Source organism: Mizuhopecten yessoensis, unplaced genomic scaffold, assembly GCF_002113885.1.
Source record: "Mizuhopecten yessoensis strain PY_sf001 unplaced genomic scaffold, ASM211388v2 scaffold11093, whole genome shotgun sequence".
Taxonomy (NCBI): domain Eukaryota; kingdom Metazoa; phylum Mollusca; class Bivalvia; order Pectinida; family Pectinidae; genus Mizuhopecten; species Mizuhopecten yessoensis.
Genome location: NW_018408876.1, coordinates 534941 through 559010, shown reverse-complemented (window position 1 = coordinate 559010; position 24070 = coordinate 534941). Strand labels below are relative to the sequence as shown.

The 24070-nt window shown below is 38.9% G+C and overlaps 1 protein-coding gene across 1 annotated transcript in view; it reads right to left on the bottom strand.

Moving 5' to 3' along the window:
• The window catches only part of LOC110465614 (neuropeptide Y receptor type 5-like), a 65415-nt gene extending 46607 nt beyond the window's left edge, over positions 1-18808 (bottom strand). The window contains exon 1 of the mRNA XM_021521560.1: positions 17880-18808. Coding sequence (XP_021377235.1) covers positions 17880-18677 — 798 coding nt within the window. The 5' untranslated portion in view covers positions 18678-18808. The remainder of the gene's footprint in view (positions 1-17879) is intronic.
• Between the last annotated feature and the right edge of the window lie 5262 nt (positions 18809-24070).

Below are 24070 nucleotides of genomic sequence, written 5' to 3'. Positions count from 1 at the left end.
AAACTGACATATTTGATAGGATTACACAGACAAACTGACATCTATGACAGGATTACATAGACAAACTGACATCTTTGACAGGATTACACAGACAAACTGACATCTTGGACAGGATTATACAGACAAACTGACATCTTTGACAGGATTACACAGACAAACTGACATTTTTGACAGGATTACACAGACAAACTGACATCTTGGACACGATTATACAGACAAACTGACATCTTTGACAGGATTACACAGACAAAATCACATCTTTGACAGGATTACACAGACAAACTGACATTTTTGACAGGATTACACAGACAAACTGACATCTTGGACACGATTATACAGACAAACTGACATCTTTGACAGGACTACACAGACAAAATGACATCTTTGACAGGATTATACAGACAAACTGACATCTTTGACAGGACTACACAGACAAAATGACATCTTTGACAGGATTATACAGACAAACTGACATCTTTGACAGGACTACACAGACAAAATGACATCTTTGACAGGATTATACAGACAAACTGACATCTTTGACAGGATTACACAGACAAACTGACATCTTTGACAGGATTACATAGACAAACTGACATCTTTGACAGGATTACGCAGACAAACTGACATCTTTGACATGATTACACAGACAAACTGACATTTTTGACAGGATTACACAGACAAACTGACATCTTTGACAGGATTACACAGACAAATTGCCCTCTTTGACAGGATTACACAGACAAACTGACATCTTTGACAGGATTACACAGACAAGGTGACATCTTTGATAGGATTACACAGACAAACTGACGAAAAGCAAATGGTCAAAATGAATCAATTTCCGTTCTGAAATCGGCAGTGTTTCTTGTGACTGGGATCGAGGGAGACAGCACCGGCAGATTATTCCCACATGGTCTATTTACATTTCATTATGTCTGTGGTGTAGATATCTAGTATGTTATCGTATTGTTATAGATAATATACTGTGTATACATTTCGGGTTCCTTAACCTTCCTCCACTAAGCCGGTTAGCCCACTATACAGCCAGTGTTTCAGGGAACAGCTTGACCCTTTCACTAACCCGGTTAGCTCACTATACAGCCATTGTTTCAGGGAACAGCTTGACCCTTCCACTAATCCGGTTAGCCCACTATACAGTCAGTGTTTCAGGGAACAGCTTGACCCCTCCACTAATCCGGTTAGCTCACTATACAGCCATTGTTTCAGGGAACAGCTTGACCCTTCCACTAATCCGGTTAGCCCACTATACAGCCAGTGTTTCTGGGAACAGCTTGACCCTTCCACTAATCCGGTTAGCTCTCTATTCAGCCAGTGTTTCAGGGAACAGCTTGACCCTTCCACTAATCCGGTTAGCCCACTATACAGCCAGTGTTTCTGGGAACAGCTTGACCCTTCCACTAATCCGGTTAGCCCACTATACAGCCAGTGTTTCAGGGAACAGCTAGACCCCTCCACTAATCCGGTTAGCCCACTATACAGTCAGTGTTTCAGGGAACAGCTTGACCCCTCCACTAAGCCGGTTAGCCCACTATACAGCCAGTGTTTCAGGGAACAGCTTGACCCTTCCACTAATCCGGTTAGCTCACTATACAGCCATTGTTTCAGGGAACAGCTTGACCCATCCACTAATCCGGTTAGCCCACTATACAGCCAGTGTTTCAGGGAACAGCTTGACCCCTCCACTAATCCGGTTAGCCCACTATACAGCCATTGTTTCACAATATTGTCACTGCAGCAATCCTTCCTTTTTCATGTGAACAAATTTGGCTAGGTTATCCATTATCGATTGTATACAATATTAATTACTTCATGAATCATACACTTAAAGCTATTTGCTATACAATTTATTATTTGCATATTTTTGTTCATATTTTGCATTCTGATCTTTCATGGTGAAACAACAGCAAGCGTTCATATGTATCTTTCAAAACTTTAAATATAAATATTTTCTCTTGACAGTCTTGAAAATAGAGACGACACATTTTGACTCTTTTACACTAATTAGGTGTGCATCAATTAAAACTGACTTTATTCTCTTTTACTACTTGAAAGGAAACACTGATATCCGCACGATTGTTTGTTTTATTTACTTTTGCAAAAGTTTTTTATTTCAAAATAATGTCTGAAATATTATTTTATTATTTTCAAAACGTGCAAGAATAAGCTTCCATGAATTAATTTGATTACCTCATTTCATGATATTTGATAAGACAAAGGAAAGTTCTGGTTCATAACATAAAGGTTAAAACTTTATGCAGATTACCATAAGCGAACAAAGACTGCTGCACTCTTCTACTTTCTAGTTCATGACACGCTTCACTTAGCAATGCCTCGCTTTCGGCATTGGTGTTGAGCGTTCCCTCAAGCGACGAAGATTATGCGTTTTGTTCCCTGACCGAAACTAACCAAAGTTATACTTACTGCTTTCTACTTAACGTTCAACATCAAACCGGTAACGGTATAGGGCTGGTTTACCTGTTATCAGTAGAAAGTGACCGGTTACTGTGCTGAGAGCCTTCAGCGCAGTGAAGTAGCACTCTAAAACTGCCATCAAATCTGCGCTACCTTAGGGGGTAAACACTAACATACCGCTTCCACACGGATACACTAAAGACATGAAACCACGTACTTAAATGACTGTAGCTGTTGATGGGAAGCTAAACCCATTAAACTAAAGCACTGGGTATTTGTGCCGTAATGTCTTTACAACTTATCCGCGAGGTAATGAATGTGTGTTTCACTCCCGAGTCATAAACTGGTAGCACGTTATGCATAATAAATGGAGAAAATAATATTCAAGTATAACTATTCGCCATCGAGGTTCGACGAGGATTTCTGAGGAAACACATATCGAGCAGAATACAGGTAATCTATTTACATGTAGATTGAAGATATCAACAGACTCAACGGTTTAAGCTATTCCTACTGCTGTTGCAAACTCATAATAATTGTTTAGGAAACAAAAAATGAATCATATAAGTTATAAGAAAAGCTGTTGTTGGGTTTTTTTCCGAGATTGATGGCAAATACATTTTGTGTTGCAGACGATATTTAACTATCGGTAAAAAGAATGTACAGAAAGTTGTTTAAACATTAATATCGGTGTTCATTTTATCGTCACTAGATATCAGTATGTGTTTTCTTTCTATATTTCCATTGTTTATGTAGTTTTGACAGTAGATAATTTAAAACAACACATGCTATTAGTTATGATGTGTATTTGTAGCAGAGACATGTTTATCGATAAAACCGAGGCGAGGTCAATGAAAGCTTTAAACTGCCGTGTCCAGCTACACGTACGTAAGAGGCGACTAATGTGTGATCCCGTGTAGAAGAGGCGACCAATGTGTGATCCCGTGTAGAAGAGGCGACCAATGTGTGATCCCGTGTAGAAGGGGCGACCAATGTGTGATCCCGTGTAGAAGAGGCGACCAATGTGTGATCCCGTGTAGAAGAGGCGACCAATGTGTGATCCCGTGTAGAAGAGGCGAGTAATGTGTGACCTGTGTAGAAGAGGCGACTAATGTGTGACCCCGTGTAAAACTTTTTTTGTCATCTGCAAATAGACATTGGAAAAACTAAATTTGACCTACTACTCCCATTTCAATTCTTGGAAGGTGACGTCTCAATTTTATTTTCTCTTCTGTCTATTCTTTCTTTTCGGTACTTTAAGTTTTCCCCGTTGTCAGAAAAAAATGTGACCTGATAACGTGTCATGTTATTGTGTCAAAGTTATGAATTTTATTTAGATGACCGTTTTATGTGGTCATTGAATGGCCAATCGTCTGTGGACACTGTCTTTAACATCCATTTAAAGTAATATGTACAGTTTGTTAAATTAGCATCCTGTAAAATTCTGCAAATATCGATTCTCAAAATGAACCTGCAGGCTAGAAAAACCTGTCTGAGTTAATTTACCAATTCATTGTCGGTGGCAGGTGTTAACACACCGTAATCTCAAACAAACATTACCTGAAATACTGACCTAGGGAGGTGTACGTGCTCATACCTGCACGACACTATTTCCTCTCAGTGTTTCATAGCTCAAGCGCCAATCGATCACACATGGCGCGCGAGTCAGTTTACCTGGCGGCAGGTTTGGTGATTGTAGATCGTCAAAAGGAAAATTCCGACTTTCCGCTTGTCTTATCATTATGAACATTATATATTCTCTTTATTAGCAAATTCTTCACAAAGACAATGAAAAGAAACACATTTTTTGATAACTTCGAGCAATAATATAATGCAAAGACAGAGCAAAACAATGTTGATTATATAGCACATACTTCTTACTCCAACAGAACAGCGATGTGCCAGGAATATACATTTCCATTGTTTTGAGTATTTGTCAGAGCATTGTTTTATCTCAAGAAACATCTCACTGCGACTGGCAAGCCTACGTGATGTACATTTGGGAACAGTCGTCTTTGTATTCCCTGTTGAATTGTAAGATCTCGAGTTAAGTCCTTTTTTCATTACGATCAAAGAGATAAAAGTCCACATAAAAATTCTTCCCAAATTTTTCATGTACAGTGCGCCATAGTGTATAACAATTCTGCCTTGTATAGTAGACTGTCAGGTCGTAGTCCTCTTTGTCGTAAATCTCTTTGTGGGTGAGGTTAATTTTGAGAGTTGGTCTTTGTTGGAGACTGTTTTGTGAGAGATGGTCTTTGTGAGAGAAGGTCATTGTGAGAGATGGTCTTTGTGAAAGAAGGTCATTGTGAGAGATGGTCTTTTTGAGATATAGTCTTTGTGAGAGATGGTCTTTGTGAGATATAGTCTATGTGAGATATGGTCTTTGTGAGATAAAGTTTTTGTGAGAGATGGTCTTTGTGACAGATGGTCTTTGTGAGAGATAGTCTTTCTGACAGATGGTCTTTGTGAAAGATGGTCTTTGTGAGAGATAGTCTTTGTGAGAGATAGTCTTTGTGACAGATGGTCTTTGTGAGTGATGGTCTTTCTGACAGATGGTCTTTGTGAGAGATGGTCTTTGTGAGAGATAGTCTTTGTCAGAGATGGTCTTTGTGACAGATGGTCTTTGTGAGAGATGGTCTTTGTGTGAGTAGTCTTTGTGACAGATGGTCTTTGTGAGAGATAGTCTTTGTGAGAGATAGTCTTTGTGACAGATGGTCTTTGTAAGAGATGGTCTTTGTGAGATATAGTCTTTGTGAGATATGGTCTTTGTGAGAGATGGTCTTTGTGCGAGATAGTCTTTGTGACAGATAGTCTTAGTGAGAGATAGTCTTTGTGACAGATGGTCTTTGTGAGAGATGGTCTTTGTGAGATATAGTCTTTGTGAGATATAGTCTTTGTGAGAGATGGTTTTTGTCAGAGATGGTCTTTCTGACAGATGATCTTTGTGAGAGATAATCTTTGTGACAGATGGTCTTTGTGAGAGATAGTCTTTGTGACAGATGGTCTTTGTGAGAGATGGTCTTTGTGAGAGATGGTTTTTGTCAGAGATGGTCTTTCTGACAGATGGTCTTTGTGAGAGATAGTCTTTGTGAGAGATGGTCTTTGTCAGAGATGGTCTTTCTGACAGATGGTCTTTGTGAGAGATTGTCTTTGTTAGAGATGGTCTTTGTCAGAGATGGTCTTTCTGACAGATGGTCTTTGTGAGAGATAGTCTTTGTGAGAGATAGTCTTTGTCAGAGATGGTCTTTGTGAGAGATGGTCTTTGTGAGAGATAGTCTTTGTGAGAGATGGTCTGTGTGAGAGATGGTCTGTGTGAGAGATGGTCTGTGTGAGAGATAGATGGTCTTTCTGAAAGATGGTCTTTGTGACAGATGGTTTTTGTGAGAGATAGTCTTTGTGACAGATGGTTTTTGTGAGAGATAGTCTTCGTGACAGATAGTCTTAGTGAGAGATAGTCTTCGTGACAGATAGTCTTTGTGACAGATGGTCTTTGGGAGAGGTGGACTTTGTGCGAGATAGTCTTTGTGAGGGATGGTCTTTGTCAGAGGTGGTCTTTCTGACAGACGGTCTTTGTGAGAGATCGTCTTTGTGAGAGATGGTCTTTGTCAGAGATGGTCTTTCTGACAGATGGTCTTTGTGAGATATAGTCTTTGTGAGAGATAGTCTTTGTCAGAGATGGTCTTTCTGACAGATGGTCTTTGTCAGAGATGGTCTTTGTGAGAGATAGTCTTTGTGAGAGATGGTCTTTGTGAGAGATGGTCTTTGTGAGAGATTGTCTTTGTGAGAGATTTTTTTTGTCAGAGATGGTCTTTCTGACAGATGGTCTTTGTGAGAGATAGTCTTTGTGAGAGATGGTCTTTGTCAGAGATGGTCTTTCTGACAGATGGTCTTTGTGAGAGATTGTCTTTGTGAGAGATGGTCTTTGTCAGAGATGGTCTTTCTGACAGATGGTCTTTGTGAGAGATGGTCTTTGTCAGAGAATGTTTTTCTGACAGATGGTCTTTCTGACAGATGGTCTTTGTCAGAGATGGTCTTTGTGAGAGATAGTCTTTGTGAGAGATAGTCTTTGTGAGAGATGGTCTTTGTGAGAGATTGTCTTTGTGAGAGATGGTCTTTGTCAGAGATGGTCTTTCTGACAGATGGTCTTTGTGACAGATGGTCTTTGTGAGAGATAGTCTTTCTGACAGATGGTCTTTGTGAGAGATGGTCTTTGTCAGAGATGGTCTTTGTCAGAGATAGTCTTTCTGACAGATGGTCTTTTTGAGAGATGGTCTTTGTGAGAGATGGTCTTTCTGACAGATGGTCTTTGTCAGAGATGGTCTTTGTCAGAGATGGTCTTTCTGACAGATGGTCTTTCTGACAGATGGTCTTTGTGACAGATGGTCTTTGTTAGAGATGGTCTTTGTGACAGATGGTCTTTGTGAGAGATAGTCTTTGTGAGAGATGGTCTTTGTGAGAGATGGTCTTTGTCAGAGATAGTCTTTGTGAGAGATGGTCTTTGTGAGAGAAAGTCTATGTTAGAGATGGTCTATGGGAGAGATGGTCTTTGTGAGTAATGGTCTATGTGAGAGATGGTATTTGTGAGAGATAGTCTATGTGAGATATAGTCTGTGTGAGAGATAGTCTATGTGAGAGAGGGTCTTTGTAAGAGATTGTCTTTGTGAGAGATTGTCTTTGTGAGAGGGTCTTTGTGCGAGATTGTTTTGCGAGAGATGGTCTTTGTGAAGAGGTTTTGTTTAGCAGAGGAATAATTAGGTATTTCTACTTGGAAAAAATATTTTGTGAGGTATTTTCATTAAGGAGAGGAACATTTGGTGGATTTTTCTGCTTTTAAGAAATGTCCTTATTTCAGGTGGGGGATATCTGAGTGATTTCTTCTTTGAGTGAGGTAAATTCAATTCTTCCTTGAGGATGGAGGAAAGGGCCGTTTAAGAGTTATTTTTGTGTTTAAGGGAGTTGTATATTTATTCCTTATTTAAATTTGGTATGTAAACCAATATTACTTTGCTAGCAATTCAATGTCGCGTGAATTCGCTGGAAACACTCATGAATTCAATCATATAAATATTTAATTGAACAAAGGTATAAAGGTTAACACATCTGTCGCTGTACCTTTTGGCGTATTTAATTGTAGTCATCGGTAGAACAATTTTAATTCTTAGTATTCTTGGAAATTCTGTGATTAGAAGTAGTAGAAATCTCATTTATTTCGGTCATATCTCTTTAAGGGTTTCAGGCGAAAATCCTGAATATCACTATCTGAAAATAACAATAAACTTCAGACCTGACCTACAAATTAATGACTATCTTTGTAAAAAAATTAAAAAAAATAAAAATAAAAAGGATAAATATATAAATGAAAGATATAAAAATGCAGCTTGTATCTGTTAGAAATGGCTCAAATGGGGGTTGTGGTGGGGGGTGGGGGGTTAAATCCCCAAACGTTCTTACAACGAGCTTCACATTCGAACTGAGCTTTATCAAAATGGCGTTCACTAATCTCTTGCTGTTCTCGGGGTGAAATCAAATACTTACAGTATGCATTGAGTTTCGTTTAATCAGAACAAAAATGTCATTTAATTGATCGATTACAATTCTGCTGCTCTTTTAATATGGGCCAGATATTTCATAACGAACAAATTATTTAATGGTCACAGAAATATTGCATGTGTATACACTGTAATTTCTACTATTACTACAATACATTAACTATGATTTATGGTGATGATGTGTGTGGCCTAAGGCTGAGGAAAACGTTTTGTAAATAATCTTTTCTAATATGACATGCCTCACTAAGACATTTAATCTAGACCGTTCAACTATTAATCTTTCTATATTTAGAGAAAAATGTGTTTAGAATAATAAAGCTTGTGTGTGGCGAGGAGTTGGGGGATATATTGTGATTATAGCTTGTGTGTGGCGGGGAGTTGGGGGATATATTGTGTTTATAGCTTGTGTGTGGCGAGGAGTTGGGGATATATTGTGTTTATAATGATGATATGGAGTGGGTTGATTATCCGCAACACGTGTGATGTGAGAAAATCAAAATCCATGATAAACCTGCACTATAGCACAGCATGCTTGTAGATTCGACTAATCTGGGATCTAAAGAAATTCGATGTTTTTTTCGTCTGCTCTCTCAAGTTACTGTCTATTATATATATTGTATATTATATTCCCATTATAAAACATTTCTTTTATTTAAAAGCATTATCTACATTCTGTACCTCTCTTATAAACTCTACCATTTATTCCTTATCCACTTCGCCCTAGTGTGACTTTAATCTGTTAATACGTTTTAAAGAACATTTTAAACCAATCAAATCAATCCAAAAGCTATAAATGTCCGTATTATATTCAAATAAAAAAGGCTGAACTTTTATAGTACAGTGTACGAACACTTCAATTTACAAAAAAATATACAAGCGAAAAACGTGTTTTTTCCGGTTAAATGAAAAAAAAAAAGAAATGTCATTTTTGTATGAAACATTTGATGTGTATACCAAAGAAAACTTTCAGAATGCAAAATTTGTCGGATAACCTAATTCCGGTATGAACAACGATTCAATAATTCTTCGTTTGAAGGTTTTAATGGTTCAGTAGTTAATCTTACCAGGCACCGTGTTAAAAAAGACCTAAGCACACCTATAACACCAGGTGGTGTAAACACAGCTACCTCAAGGAGTCAAAGCGTTCCCAATAACGGACGCATGGCAAGGGGACTGCTTTCTCTGTTGTGTAAACCGCCCTGATGGTTCTTCCGTTCTAGTGTTTTGGGTGGAAGCATCACAGACTAATCGTCTTACACTAATAAAGCAAGGCACATTACCAGAATTACGTTAATACAAACAGGTAGCGATTGTGTAGGAAACACACATTTACATTACAAGGAAGATTGGAGCACATGGCTTCCCCTAATGTTTCTTTCCGATCACGTATTGTTGCACACGGCATCAACATTATGGCAATGTTAAAAAACATTCAAACCGCGATATCAAGTGGCAGTTTAGACCGTTAACTGACGTTATTATAGCCGACAGCGCTGCGTTCATTGGCGTTATACCCAACAGTGCTGAGTTCATGGTATTCAAATCCCAAATGCTGCGATCGTGGATGCAGAATGTTTAAAAGGCTTTGAGAACGCGATGTAAGAGTTTAACATTTTAAAAACAATCACGTTATGAAATGATAATCATATGTTTCTATATATAAATCAGGCGCATATCGCCTATGCAGGTGAATCGACAAAATTTTGAAACAGAAAAAAAAGGAAAAAAAAGCCACCACTCCTTATTGTACCCACTTGTTTCCCCTACCAATGCGCTCCCCTGGACCTGCTCCTTAATAAATCCACTCTGAATAAGGCCTAGCTACGCCCCTATCAACGAAAACCCGTAGCACTTTAAAACAGATAACTCAACGGTCAAGCAAATTACTAAGCCTATCAGAGTAATTTTGTTTCAATTTCAACCAGTGTAGATCTACCCATCTCCCTCGATATCATCCTTTTTGTTCCTTTGTTTATATCCTACATTTTGACCAGTAAAAAGGACGCCACATCCCATTTCTCACTTTATTGTAAATATTTGTGCCACTCTGAAAAAATGGAGGATCAATCCCCTTTTAGATGAACATCAAAGTGAAATTACACCTTCATCACCGATACTTAATACACTGCATCTTAGTGTAGGGATTTCTTTATAATTTGGCTGGATCGAATGTTTAAAATCCTGCTGTTTGGCATCATATAAAACCTTAGATACCAGAATGTTTTTTCCGTCGTATTGAATCGTGTTTAAAAGTCTAGATTGCTCGCGGCAACATCCATACAACGGTCATTTAAGCAATAAACTGCCTTCAGTTGGCATTCATAGGTAATATGAATTCCAACTGGACAAAGGCAAATATAATGAAGCACACTATGAATGCAAGCTGAAAGAAGTTCAATACTCATATTAAATATTTTTTGGAACCAGTTCGTCTGATGGAAAAATTAATTACACTCATTATTATTCAGCATTCAGTTCAAATAACGTATGTATCGCCAAGGGAGGGTTACTCGTATACAACATAACACAAAATGACGTCATAATAACGATGACGTCAACAGTCGCTCCGATGCATTTATAGCCTATATGAATGCCAACTGAATAAGGTAGGGTTATATAGAGTGGCAATGCTTTGAGATGGTAAATATATACGGATAATTTAGTACAACTTTTAACATCTTTGTCCGCCAAAATAGTAGAGGGATGAGTGCATGAATTGTATTGTAAGAGGAAGGGAGTGCATTGTTTGGCTAGCCGTCATTTGAGGGTGAAGGAAAAGTTAACGAAAGCATTTCTGTAATTAATTATTTTTTTCATCGAATAACGGACCGGGAATGATTCCACACGATAGAGTAATTTACTTAAAATATGTTACCACTCAATCCCCGTGTAACAAATAGTTCATGTCGGAAGTATATGATAAGTTGTTATCGGTAGGGTCCACAACCGCAGTCTGCGCCAACAAGCTATGTACATGGTTTCCAGAGCTTCTCTATAACCTGGATCAACACCTTCTATCTAACTCCTCTAACTTCTTTTCTGGCTCGTTAGATAGCGCTTAATTACTTACACATGCTTAAAATTTACAAGCGAGACTGCAATCGTAACTTTACCCTTTTTTTTTGTAAACTCGAGATGAGAGGCCGATAGTGCTGGAAGCAACTGTATCAAACCCCGTATAAAAAAAAGTTAAAAGACATCCGTCTCTTTGTATTGATTTAATTAAAATTCAATCTGGTGATGTGAAATGGTACAGCGGCTGATGAAAGGCAAATGTTTATGGATTAAAAGGCAAGTTTAGAATCACCAAAGGGTGTTTATTATCATGTCCCGCTGCTATGTACAGTAATACCTCAATACAACGCCCATTTACATACCACCTTGCTTACCGCGCCAACATATTACACAGCCCTTTTTCCTGTTTTTGTTTTAACAACTCCAAATATGCATCTCCCTGCATATATCGCCAACCCCCTTTATAATGCCAAGTTTGCACTAGAAAGTGGTGGCAGTAAAACGAGGTTTTATTTTTACCGTAACATTAAGAACGCTTCTTCATTGAGGTCGGACTTCATCTTTATGTGGTTATGGTGAAAAAGTACACGTGTTAATGCATGTTGATTGTTTTTTTTATGTGGTATCGCCATACTCAGACATTCAACATAATAAACAAGCAAGACTCAGTTAATATGGAGAGATATATGTTCGTTAATACCGCGATATCGTAGAATCCGTGATATTATAAGATCAAAGCTTTCTTTAGATTCACTTTACGACAAGGTCTTGACAGCTTATTCCTTGAATGCACGTTCAAATAAACTATTCTTGAATGTCCCTGGCGTACGAGTTTCTTATTATGTTTAACTTACTGTCATTAAAAACCTGCTTTACGATAAAAAAAAGAGACAATATGGAATACCACGCGGGAATCGTAATGTGATCAATGGATTACGATATTTTGTTAAAAAACAGTTCATATCATTTTGAATTTTGATAAATATTTCCATAAGAAACCTTTATGATTATTTTACATTCACTTTTGAGAACCCACCAATACGACGAGCAGCTGTTTTAGGGGAAATTTTTGCATAAACTTTTCAAGTGGCGTTTTTATCCCATTATTTTTCCGTATTCAAATATATCAAAGCAAGTGTTGATATCAATAGCGATATCCTCATTTTCGTTCTATTGTATACGTGTCGCGTGCGCGTTACCTGTTTGCAGTCGGTGAAGGAACACACGACCGTATAGCGTTATCTCGCTGAAACGCCGTGTCATATTAACCAAAACACTCCAATCTCTGGGATCATAGTATCCGGGCGAACTACTGCGAGTACTTCTGTCAGTGATATAACCACTGTAAACCGTTACCAGTAACTCGAGGTGACTGGCGGGGCATCTACATGTATCAAGGCTCGGGTTGTACATCGACCGGGGTGGTATGTCCGCCTACCAACCTTGCTGATGTATAGCAACCAAGATGGCACAAACAAAACTTTGGTCATAGGCTAACCCGAAAGGTATACTCACCTTACCTGAATGGTACAGTAACCTACCAAGCTTATAGGAGTAGGCCAAACAAACTGGTACATTTACCTGCCTAGTTCATGGCTGAAAGCTAGTCCGAATGTTAAATGAAATTACCAAACAAAATGTGACTTCCAAGGATTGTACACCCATTACCTACCTACGTATACCAAGTCTAGGTTTAGGGTCAACCAGGATAGAAGATCAATATACTAAGCCTGGGGTACATGTATGGCAACCAGGATGGTAGATCTATATACTAAGCTTGGGGTACATGTATGGCAACCAGGATGGAAGATCTATATACTAAGCCTGGGGTACATGTATGGCAACCAGGATGGAAGATCTATATACTAAGCCTGGGGTACATGTATGGCAACCAGGAAAGAAAATCTATATACTAAGCCTGGGGTACATGTATGGCAACCAGGATGGAGGATCTATATACTAAGCCTGGGGTACATGTATGGCAACCAGGATAGAAGATCTATATACTAAGCCTGGGGTACATGTATGGCAACCAGGATAGAAGATCTATATACTAAGCCTGGGGTACATGTATGGCAACCAGGATAGAAGATCTATATACTAAGCCTGGGGTACATGTATGGCAACCAGGATAGAAGATCTATATACTAAGCCTGGGGTACATGTATGGCAACCAGGATAGAAGATCTATATACTAAGCCTGGGGTACATGTATGGCAACCAGGATAGAAGATCTATATACTAAGCCTGGGGTACATGTATGGCAACCAGGATAGAAGATCTATATACTAAGCCTGGGGTACATGTATGGCAACCAGGATAGAAGATCTATATACTAAGCCTGGGGTACATGTATGGCAACCAGGATAGAAGATCTATATACTAAGCCTGGGGTACATGTATGGCAACCAGGATGGAGGATCTATATACTAAGCTTGGGGTACATGTATGGCAACCAGGATAGAAGATCTATATACTAAGCCTGGGGTACATGTATGGCAACCAGGATAGAAGATCTATATACTAAGCCTGGGGTACATGTATGGCAACCAGGATAGAAGATCTATATACTAAGCCTGGGGTACATGTATGGCAACCAGGATAGAAGATCTATATACTAAGCCTGGGGTACATGTATGGCAACCAGGATAGAAGATCTATATACTAAGCCTGGGGTACATGTATGGCAACCAGGATAGAAGATCTATATACTAAGCCTGGGGTACATGTATGGCAACCAGGATAGAAGATCTATATACTAAGCCTGGGGTACATGTATGGCAACCAGGATAGAAGATCTATATACTAAGCCTGGGGTACATGTATGGCAACCAGGATAGAAGATCTATATACTAAGCCTGGGGTACATGTATGGCAACCAGGATGGAAGATCTATATACTAAGCTTGGGGTACATGTATGGCAACCAGGATAGAAGATCTATATACTAAGCCTGGGGTACATGTATGGCAACCAGGATGGAAGATCTATATACTAAGCCTGGGGTACATGTATGGCAACCAGGATGGAGGATCTATATACTAAGCTTGGGGTACACGTATGGCAACCAGGATGGAGGATCTATAAACTAAGCTTGGGGTACACGTATGACAACCAGGATAGAATATCTATATACTAAGCCTGGGGTACATGTATGGCAACCAGGATGGAGGATCAATATACTAAGCCTGGGGTACATGTATAGCAGCCAGGATGGAGGATCTATATAATAAGCTTGGGGTACACGTATGGCAACCAGGATAGAAGATCTATATACTAAGCCTGGGGTACATGTATAGCAACCAGGATGGAGGATCTATATAATAAGCTTGGGGTACACGTATGGCAACCAGGATAGAAGATCTATATAATAAGCCTGGGGTACATGTATGGCAACCAGATCTATATACTAAGCCTGGCGTACATGTATGGCAACCAGGATGGAGAATCTTTATACTAAGCTTGGGGTACACGTATGGCAACCAAGATAGAAGATCTATATACTAACCCTGGGGTACATGTATGGCAACCTGGATGGTAGATCTATATACTAAGCCTGCGGTACATGTATGGCAACCAGGATGGTAGATCTATATACTAAGCTTGGGGTACATGTATGGCAACCAGGATAGAAAATTTATATACTAAGCCTGGGTTACATGTATGGCAACCAGGATAGAAGATCTATATACTAAGCCTGGGGTACATGTATGGCAACCAGGATAGAGGATCTATATACTAAGCTTGGGGTACACGTATGGTAACCAGGATAGAAGATCTATATACTAAGCCTGGGGTACATGTATGCCAACCAGGATAGAAGATATATATACTGAGCTTGGGGTACATGTATGAAAATCAGGATGGAGGATCTATATACTAAGCTTGGGGTACACGTATGGCAACCAGGATGGAGGATCTATATACTAAGCCTGGAGTACATGTATGGCAACCAGGATGGTAGATCTATATACTAAGCTTGGGGTACATGTATGGCAACCAGAATGGAGGATCTATATACTAAGCCTGGGGTACATGTATGGTAACCAGGATAGAAGATCTATATACTAAGCCTGGAGTACATGTATGGCAACCAGGATAGAAGATCTATATACTAAGCCTGGGGTACATGTATGCCAACCAGGATAGAAGATATATATACTAAGCTTGGGGTACATGTATGAAAATCAGGATGGAGGATCTATATACTAAGCTTGGGGTACACGTATGGCAATCAGGATAGAAGATCTATATACTAAGCCTGGGGAACATGTATGCCAACCAGGATAGAAGATATATATACTAAGCGTGGGGTACATGTATGAAAATCAGGATGGAGGATCTATATACTAAGCTTGGGGGACACGTATGGCAACCAGGATAGAAGATCTATATCCTAAGCCTGGGGTACACGTATGGCAACCAGGATAGAAGATCTATATACTAAGCTTGGGGTACATGTATGGCAACCAGGACAGAAGATCTATATACTAATCCTGGGGAACATGTATGGCAACCAGGATAGAAGATCTATATACTAAATCTGGGGTACATGTATGGCAAGCAGGATGGAGGATCTATATACTAAGCTTGGGGTACACGTATGGCAACCAGGATGGAGGATCTATATACTAAGCCTGGGGTACATGTATGGCAAGCAGGATGGAGGATCTATATACTAAGCTTAGGGTACATATATGGCAACCAGGATGAAAAACTAATAATCGGACTTGTACCGTCTAGGACTTTGGACTTGTACAACTACACTGCACCTACACTGTACCAAGTCTAGGCCTGTGGACTTGTACAACTACACTGTACCTACATTGTACCAAGTCTAGGGCTTATTTTACCAACAACTACACTGTACCTATATTGTACCATGTCTAGGGCTGTGGACTTGTACAACTACACTGTACCTATATTTTACCATGTCTAGGGCTGCGGACTTGTACAACTATACTGTACCAAGTCTATGGCTGTGGACTCGTACAACTACACTGTTCCAAGTCTAGGGCTGTTGACTTGTACAACTACACTGTAAGTACAAGGTACTATGTCTAGGGCTGTGGACGTGTACAACTATACTGTACCAAGTCTAGGGCTGTTGACTTGTACAACTACACTGTCCCTACACTGTACCAAGTCTAGGGCTGTGGACTTGTACAACTACACTGTACCTACATTTTACCAAGTGTAGGGCTGTAAACTTGTACAACTACACTGTACCTACATTGTACCAAGTCTATGGTGTGGACTTGTGCAACTACACTGTACCTACATTGTACCAAATCTAGGGCTGTGGACTTGTACAACTACACTGTACCTACATTGTACCAAGTCTAGGGCTGTGGACTTGTACAACTACACTGTACCTACATTGTACCAAGTCTAGGGCTGTGGACTTGTACAACTACACTGTACCTACACTTTACCAAGTCTAGAGCTGTGGCCAATCAATTTGCGCCACGTATCATACGAATGCCTTACTTCCAAGTGTATGTCTAATGTGATGAACAATATCCTTTCTATTTTCCCCTTATACTAGTCACTCACTGCACGTCCTTGCTGTGTAATATAGCTACCCATGCTTCAATATGAAAATAAAAGACATCAATGTTTTACTCGAACACATCAAATTTATCGCAATTTTTGTAGCTTCGAGAATATTTGCATGAAGTTTTACTTGACAAAAATATTCGCTGTGAGATTATAAGGTAAACAGTGTTACCTGACTAGAAATATTCGCTGTGGGATTATAAGGTATACAATTTATAAAGCAGAAAGTCGAGATGACGGTTTTTATGAGCACAATATTGATTCACAAAAATGTTTTTGGAAATGGTATAAGCATTATGACAGAAAGAAACGTTTTAGAAGAAAATTATTCCCTTATATCGTTAATGATGCAATGGGTCATTCAGTTGATAGAACATTGGTAACAAGATAATTTCGATATTATTTTGCCTAGATAAACCGATAACATTATATCACAACTGCTTAATAAAACATTTAATTCACTTTCGGTGAGGTGAATCCGCAATTTTATGAAGCATGACAAAGTTATAATAACCGACAAAACTGTTAAAGAGGTTCGACGAGGCGGTGAGGAAAGTTTTACTCTGAGATGGAGTTAATTCAAATTAACGAAACTAATTATTGTCGTTCTTATCAGATTCTAACTTATTTCTTTTAATATAAATATTTGAATGATATTAACTTACTTTTGTCATTAACTCAGTCAACTCAATTTAACATCTGTAACATACATGTCTTTCGCTTGATATATGACTTATCTATATATGGCCCGATAGGGACCCAACACATCTATATATGGCCCGATAGGGACCCAACATATCTATATATGGCCCGATAGGGGCCCAACACATCTATATATGGCCCGATAGGGACCCAACAAATCTATATATGGCCCGATAGGGACCAGACATATCTATATATGGCCCGATAGGGACCCAACAGTTACGTACACTAACTGATGTAGACAACTAAATGGATTTGGAATTTTTGACAGATTAGTCATTACTTGTGCAACGGTTCTCTTTTAAAAGCCATCGACTGGCCTTTTCTGGTAATCTCGTGTTCACTAGGAGAACCGTAAATCCGTCAGTAATGATGACATCTCACGACTGCGGGCCATTTTCAATAATAGGTACATACAAAATTGCTAGTTTCGATGGTCGAAGTGGGACGGCAAATCTCGCGCGTTCAACTTAAAGAAAAGTGGTCAGGCGATTAAAGTGTCCACGCTGATTCATTTTATGGTAGATACGACAATTGTCTCGTTTATATATAGCGAGAGGATATTAAGATATGGAATCGAAAACAACAAGGCGGAAATCTGCGATGGTGTACTCACCTTCCTTTTGGACTTGAGTTGTTGTTCGTCTCGGATTGCATCAGCGTTGCCGGGTGACCTGCGTCGCCACAGAATACATCCAACAATAGAATAAGTAACGGTTAGAATAACGAGAGGGATTATGTAAGTAAGGAAGAGCATACACATTGAATACGCTCTCTTACTCTCCGGGTCATCCCACTCTTCACCACATTTCACTATTGTTTCATTTGACGTGGAATTCCAATTCAGATTTTCACTTGCTCTCCCAACCTTGAATTGCAAACAATTAAATGCAATCGCAATAATCCAAATGAGAAAAATAATAAGGCGATACCTTGACGAAGTAATCCGAGATTTTAAAGGGTATGCCACGGCATAGAACCTGTCAATGCCAATGGCCATGTTGGTAGAGGCGCTGGCTGTGACTGAAACTGTCTGTAAAAACAGAACAATAGGGCACATCGGCTTAGAAAACACCCATTCACTCAATAACTGGTCAGTGAATGTAAACGGTATACAGAAAATCGCCATGATCAAATCGGCTACGGCAAGATTGATCAGAAACGGACGCAATTCAGATTTGGAACGTTTTCCTTTAGCGAAGATTATAATAGCTGCAATATTTCCAACAATAGATGTCAATGTTGTAACGATATAAAGTGGTATAAAAACACCATAAGATCCAAGCGCTGGGTTTTCAATGTTCGTAAAATCCGTACTTTCATTTTTTGGTGAATTTGTAAAGAAGTATTGTTGATTAGGATCCAGGTTAGCGACGCTCACAGTCGTGACCGAAACGTTCTCCCGACTGGACATGGCAGACAATATTTTCAGTAATTCATTGGGATGCCCTGTCTTTTTTCACTACAAAACTATTGTTGTTTATAACCCCACCGACAACCTAACACCACTTATACGACCAGTAGTCGACAATGTTTCCAAGTATCCCTTGGTATGTTGAACTATCTCTAGAGAAAATTATCGAGCTAGCCAATCAGAACGACGGTCTCATACGCGCCTCGGTTGCTCCGTGTTCTCCAATGATAGTAACGGAATATGAGGAAAGGTACAACTATATCGTGGAAGATGCTGCTAACATCCGCCGAAACCTTACACAATACAGGGGTAGCAGTAACGTCATTCATTAGTTTGGTGCGATTACAGCTTTGTGTGTACCACGAGAGAGTGTCTCTGTTCACTGGGCGTGTAATTAAAATACAATAACTCGACTGTTCTGCTATGCTGTTTTCGCTGTGGGCAGTATATACTTGTACGTGTGCTTCTCAGCATACTGGCCCAAGTATATATAGCATATATACCTGCGTTCATTGTATATTCTCTTATGCTTCATTTTTTTATTTTTTTTTATCTTTTCTGCAAATTATTAAATGGAATATTTATCATTGAGTATTATAATAAAAAGTCTGATTATATTGTGGGACGCTTACGCCTGTTTTGTCATGAGAGATAAAAAATAATTTGAGAATCCTCGCCCATTTTTTAACGCTGTGTATTATTCGGAAGCAATCAATTTACCACTATCCCATAGTTGTTGCATTCTTCGTTCAGATTTTAATCGGACATCAGTGTACATATGTTATGTAGATAATTGTAAGACTACAATGGCACAGTGATGCCATTATTTTGGAAAATCACGTGAGAACAAATTTGAAACCCCGCCTTTCCACATCGATAGCAGGTAGTAAATCATTGATATTTTCACGGACTGTGTGTTTGTTTTCTACAATTCTAATTCCTTTTCGTCGTTTTCAAACCATGTTCGCAAATCTCAAAAGTTTTATTATTTTCTTTGCATATTGCTATGAAACGGATGATGCTGTATACAAAAATTCCAAAGCGACAGTTCAGCCCTAATAGTTGTATATGTCACATTTTCAAATATTTTTTAAACAGTTATGCCAAAATTAATTAATTCAAGCTATTTCGCCCTGAAATCTTCTTTTCATGTTATATCGTTTGACATTGAAAATATAATTATCAAAACAAATAGAAAATAGTTATCTTGACTGATTTTTTGTAGCATTTTTTGTGTAATGTACATGCAATGAGTTCTTGAGTGGCTGGATGGGCACATTATCTGTTCGTTCAGGAGGAAGACTGCTTTTGAAACTACTAAGTAAAATAAACACCAATCAATTAACTGTACACATAATGGGTTTACATATAGTGTGGAAGTTTGATTTCCCGATGTTTACACCTACACGGCTCGATAAAGCAGCAGGAGTTTTATGGCTTAGACAATATCTACCAAACTGACGTATCGTATATCATTTCTTAATGACTGTTTAGTGGCATGAAGATACAGGAAATAAGGGAAACAGAAGGGAGACAACTCAGTTTATAAATTTTGGGCGTACACAGTGCAGCAATGTTACAACATACAACTCCACTACAAAACAAATTTCACAATTACAAACCAGAAAACTAGTGATAATGATAATATTTCGGATTTGAATCAATGATTGATGAAAAATGAAATATAAATCCTTTTTGAAAACCTACACAATAGTTGATAACATATTTGAAAAACACGTAAGAATCCATTTGAAGGCAAGGTAAAGTTGGACGGTTATTGGTTATTGGTTATTCAAATAACAAATAACTTTCTCACTTAACTTTCTATTCATACAACAAGCAAGCGCAATATGTACACCTACCGGACTTAAATGCTAAGTTTTCATTCAATATTTTTTTTTCTATCATATTGAGATTTTTAGTAAAAAAATATTTAAGCATAAAAATATATATAATATAAAAGTTATATATAACCTGACGCAAAACAAAAAAGCAAACTAATCATCAAATAATCGGCGAACACGTTTGTTTTATTTGTCATTTAAAACATATATACAGATTCTGTGTTATCTTTTTGCTTCTTCAAGTTTTTGCAAATTCACCTTGAAATAAAATCCAAACAAATTGTAAACAACTGACATTAGATATTAGGCAGTCTGCGATCACTAACTCTAGATCTGCGATCACTGAGTCGAGAGTACGAGGTCTACATGGGTAAGTCGATGTACACAGTCGCAGGTCGGTGATTTTCTCTGGGTACTCCGGTTTTCCTCCACCACCAAAACCTGACACGTGCTTAAATGACCAAAGCTGTTTATAGGACGTAATACACAAACAAACAAACACACCATTCGAGTTTATGTTTGTTAAGACATCAGTTTTAGACAACACGTGTTCTCAGAACATAAGCATTACATGCACAAATGATTCCACTGTATTTTTTTCTGGTAAACCTTTACTCTATGCGCAGCCACTCGAGTTGATATATATATACCACTCCGTAACGGTTCACCCGCGGCTTTAAATTACACCCAACAATTAGCGTTTTGTTAAGTGGCAGCGCAAAGCGGCGGCAGTTGGCCAGACGTTGATTCCATTGTGCTAGGTATTCTCTACGGTGGTATGAAGTGGCTAAGAATACCCGCGACTTTGATGTGAGGACAGACACAAACTGCTAAGGATATTTTTTTTTTTTTTTCGTAGACTCCTCTTGTTCAGCTCTTCATTTCTTGATATGAAAATACTTATCAGGACTCTACTAACCTAATGTACCAATCTCTACCCAGAGTTGCCGTTCCTTACACTCACTTACACTAAGGAACGACATCTCTAGGTAGAGGTTGCTAATGTATACGACATTTACCTACATTATGATTTTGTTTGTTTGTTCGTTTGTCTTTTACGTCGTATTAACAGCTATGGTCATTTAAGGACGTGCCAGGTTTAGGCGGTGAAGAAAGCCGGAGTTCCCGGATAAGTAGCTGGTGACTGCCCACGTAGGTCTCGAACCCGTGACCCAAACAAGCACGACTATCACCTCACAATCCTTGCTCTCTTTTCCTCAATGTGAACCTACCATGAGAGTTAACATATGATCGACGATTTACCGTGACCGGTACCATAGGTGGCGCAGACAATGTTTCACATCCGGTGTTGTCGGGAGTCCTAGTCTATTTATTATTCGCTATGCATGTGATGTGCTACAATGGGCTGTTAAAATTACGGACCAATAACGAGCACAAACCTTGAATAAAAATAATAATATACAACATTTATATAGCGCCCTATAATTTGTAAAATTACTCTAAGGCGTTTTACAACATATGGATAATAGTAATGGTTATAATTGATTGTGAAAACAAACAACAAAGGCTTGCAATCACTTTTATACATTTAACAAGCAATGTGCACATAATTGAACAAATAAAGGGGTGGTATTTACATGACGTCTTTGCAAAGATTCTTAAATGCAGACGTGGAGAGGTGAGTTTTTATGTCCCTCTTGAACTTGGCCAGGGTATTTGACTTCCTAATAGCAGATGGTAAGCTATTCCACAACGTAGCCGAAACCCTCCCAAAGCATCTGTTTCCGTAGGTCACTGTACGAGATTTTGGGACACACAACAAAGATTCTGACTCCGACCGCAGTGATTTTGACGGCTGATACAGGGTAACAAGCTCCTGTAGGTACTGAGGAGCTGTTCCATTCAGTGCCTTGTATGTGTCTACCAGAATTTTGTACTGCGACCTGTATCGTACAGGTAACCAGTGCAACGAATATAGCACAGGTGTGATGTGCTCTCTCTTTCGAGTACGAGTAACTAGCCGTGCTGCAGTGTTCTGGACCCTCTCCAGACGACTAGTTATAATCCAACCGAGAGGTAACAAGTGAATGCACCAAAATCTTGCATGCAGCCGATGTTCCTGATCTGGTAGTAACAGGATTTGGCAATAGCGTTAACTTGTTTCTCCATGTTCAGAGAACTGTCAAAGTATATCCCTATGTTTTTAACAGCTGGAACAGTCTCAATAGCTCTGGCACCAACCTGCGGACACTTTGGGGAAAAGACGATTAGTTCCGTCTTTTCCTGATAACGTTTAAGCATGTTGGCGTTTATCCAGATACTGATATCTGTCAGATGATCTTCCAGACTTTCTGAGACTGTTTTCCAACTGTCCAGTGGTTTTATGACCATGTAAATTTGTGTGTCATCGGCATAGCAATGATAGCGAAGGCTATGGCGACGACCATACAATATTTTCGTGGTCCTAACACCGACCCTTGAGGAACCCCGAAATCTAGTACTTTGTCATGTGAGGTGGCAGATCGGATGGCAACACACTGTCGTTCACTCAGGTATGACTGTATTCAGCATAGTGCGGTATCAGTCTTCCAGACGTTTATAGGTATGCCATGGTCGATGACGTCAAATGCAGCTGACAAGTCCTGAATATTAAACGCCTTAGAGAAAATTTCTTGATATGAGACATGGTGCTTTACACAATTCGATTTCCATCCAAGGTGAGTTGCTCGTTGGTTTGTTTGTTAACGTGACGCCAGCGCGACACACACACAAATAATGTATATATGTGTTAAAATCTTTGAAATATACATAACGTTTTAATGTGTTTAAATCATGATGAAAAGATATTTCATATCGATAACTTAGGCCAAAACATAATGTGTGTTTCGGGTGTCCCGACCTTCCTTAGATTTTCAAGTCGACTCTAAAACATTTGATCACCTACTTGTACCTAGAATTAACTTATTATCCTAGCGAAGCTCTCGGTCACCCATTATACTGTATACTTTCGTCCCACTCCGAGACTCTTACCTACCTCATTCTTGACAGCTAAATAGATACTGAAATGTGTGGAAAGGCATTGTAAATCGTATACCAAGTATAATATTGATCCCACAAAATCAAAATAGAAATAGAAAAATAAAAAATTGCCTACCAACCTATTCTATTTACTTCTAGCATGCTACCTGAAACACGAATAATTTTGTTGTTGTTTTTGTTGTTGTTTTTGCCTTATAGAAATTTCTTGTATGTTTGTGGGAAAGACCGCGGCGTGTTAGTGTGTCGTGTATGATATACAGGACACGGGTTTGTAATGTGTATTGCACACGCTACACCACGACAGTCACAACAACAGTATAGTTGGGCGGCGGTGTTATATCGAGGACTTAATTAGAAAACACAGCAAGATAATGAGATCATGATTGGATCGTTAACACCAGACAACCCCAATAAAATAACTTCGGTTAATTATGGTCCCTTTCAATTACTCATAACGTATTCGACTTTACACTTACGCACACCATCGAAGTCGTCATTGTCAAAACTAAAAATTTAACATAGGAGCCTTAGTATACTTAACATTTTTAA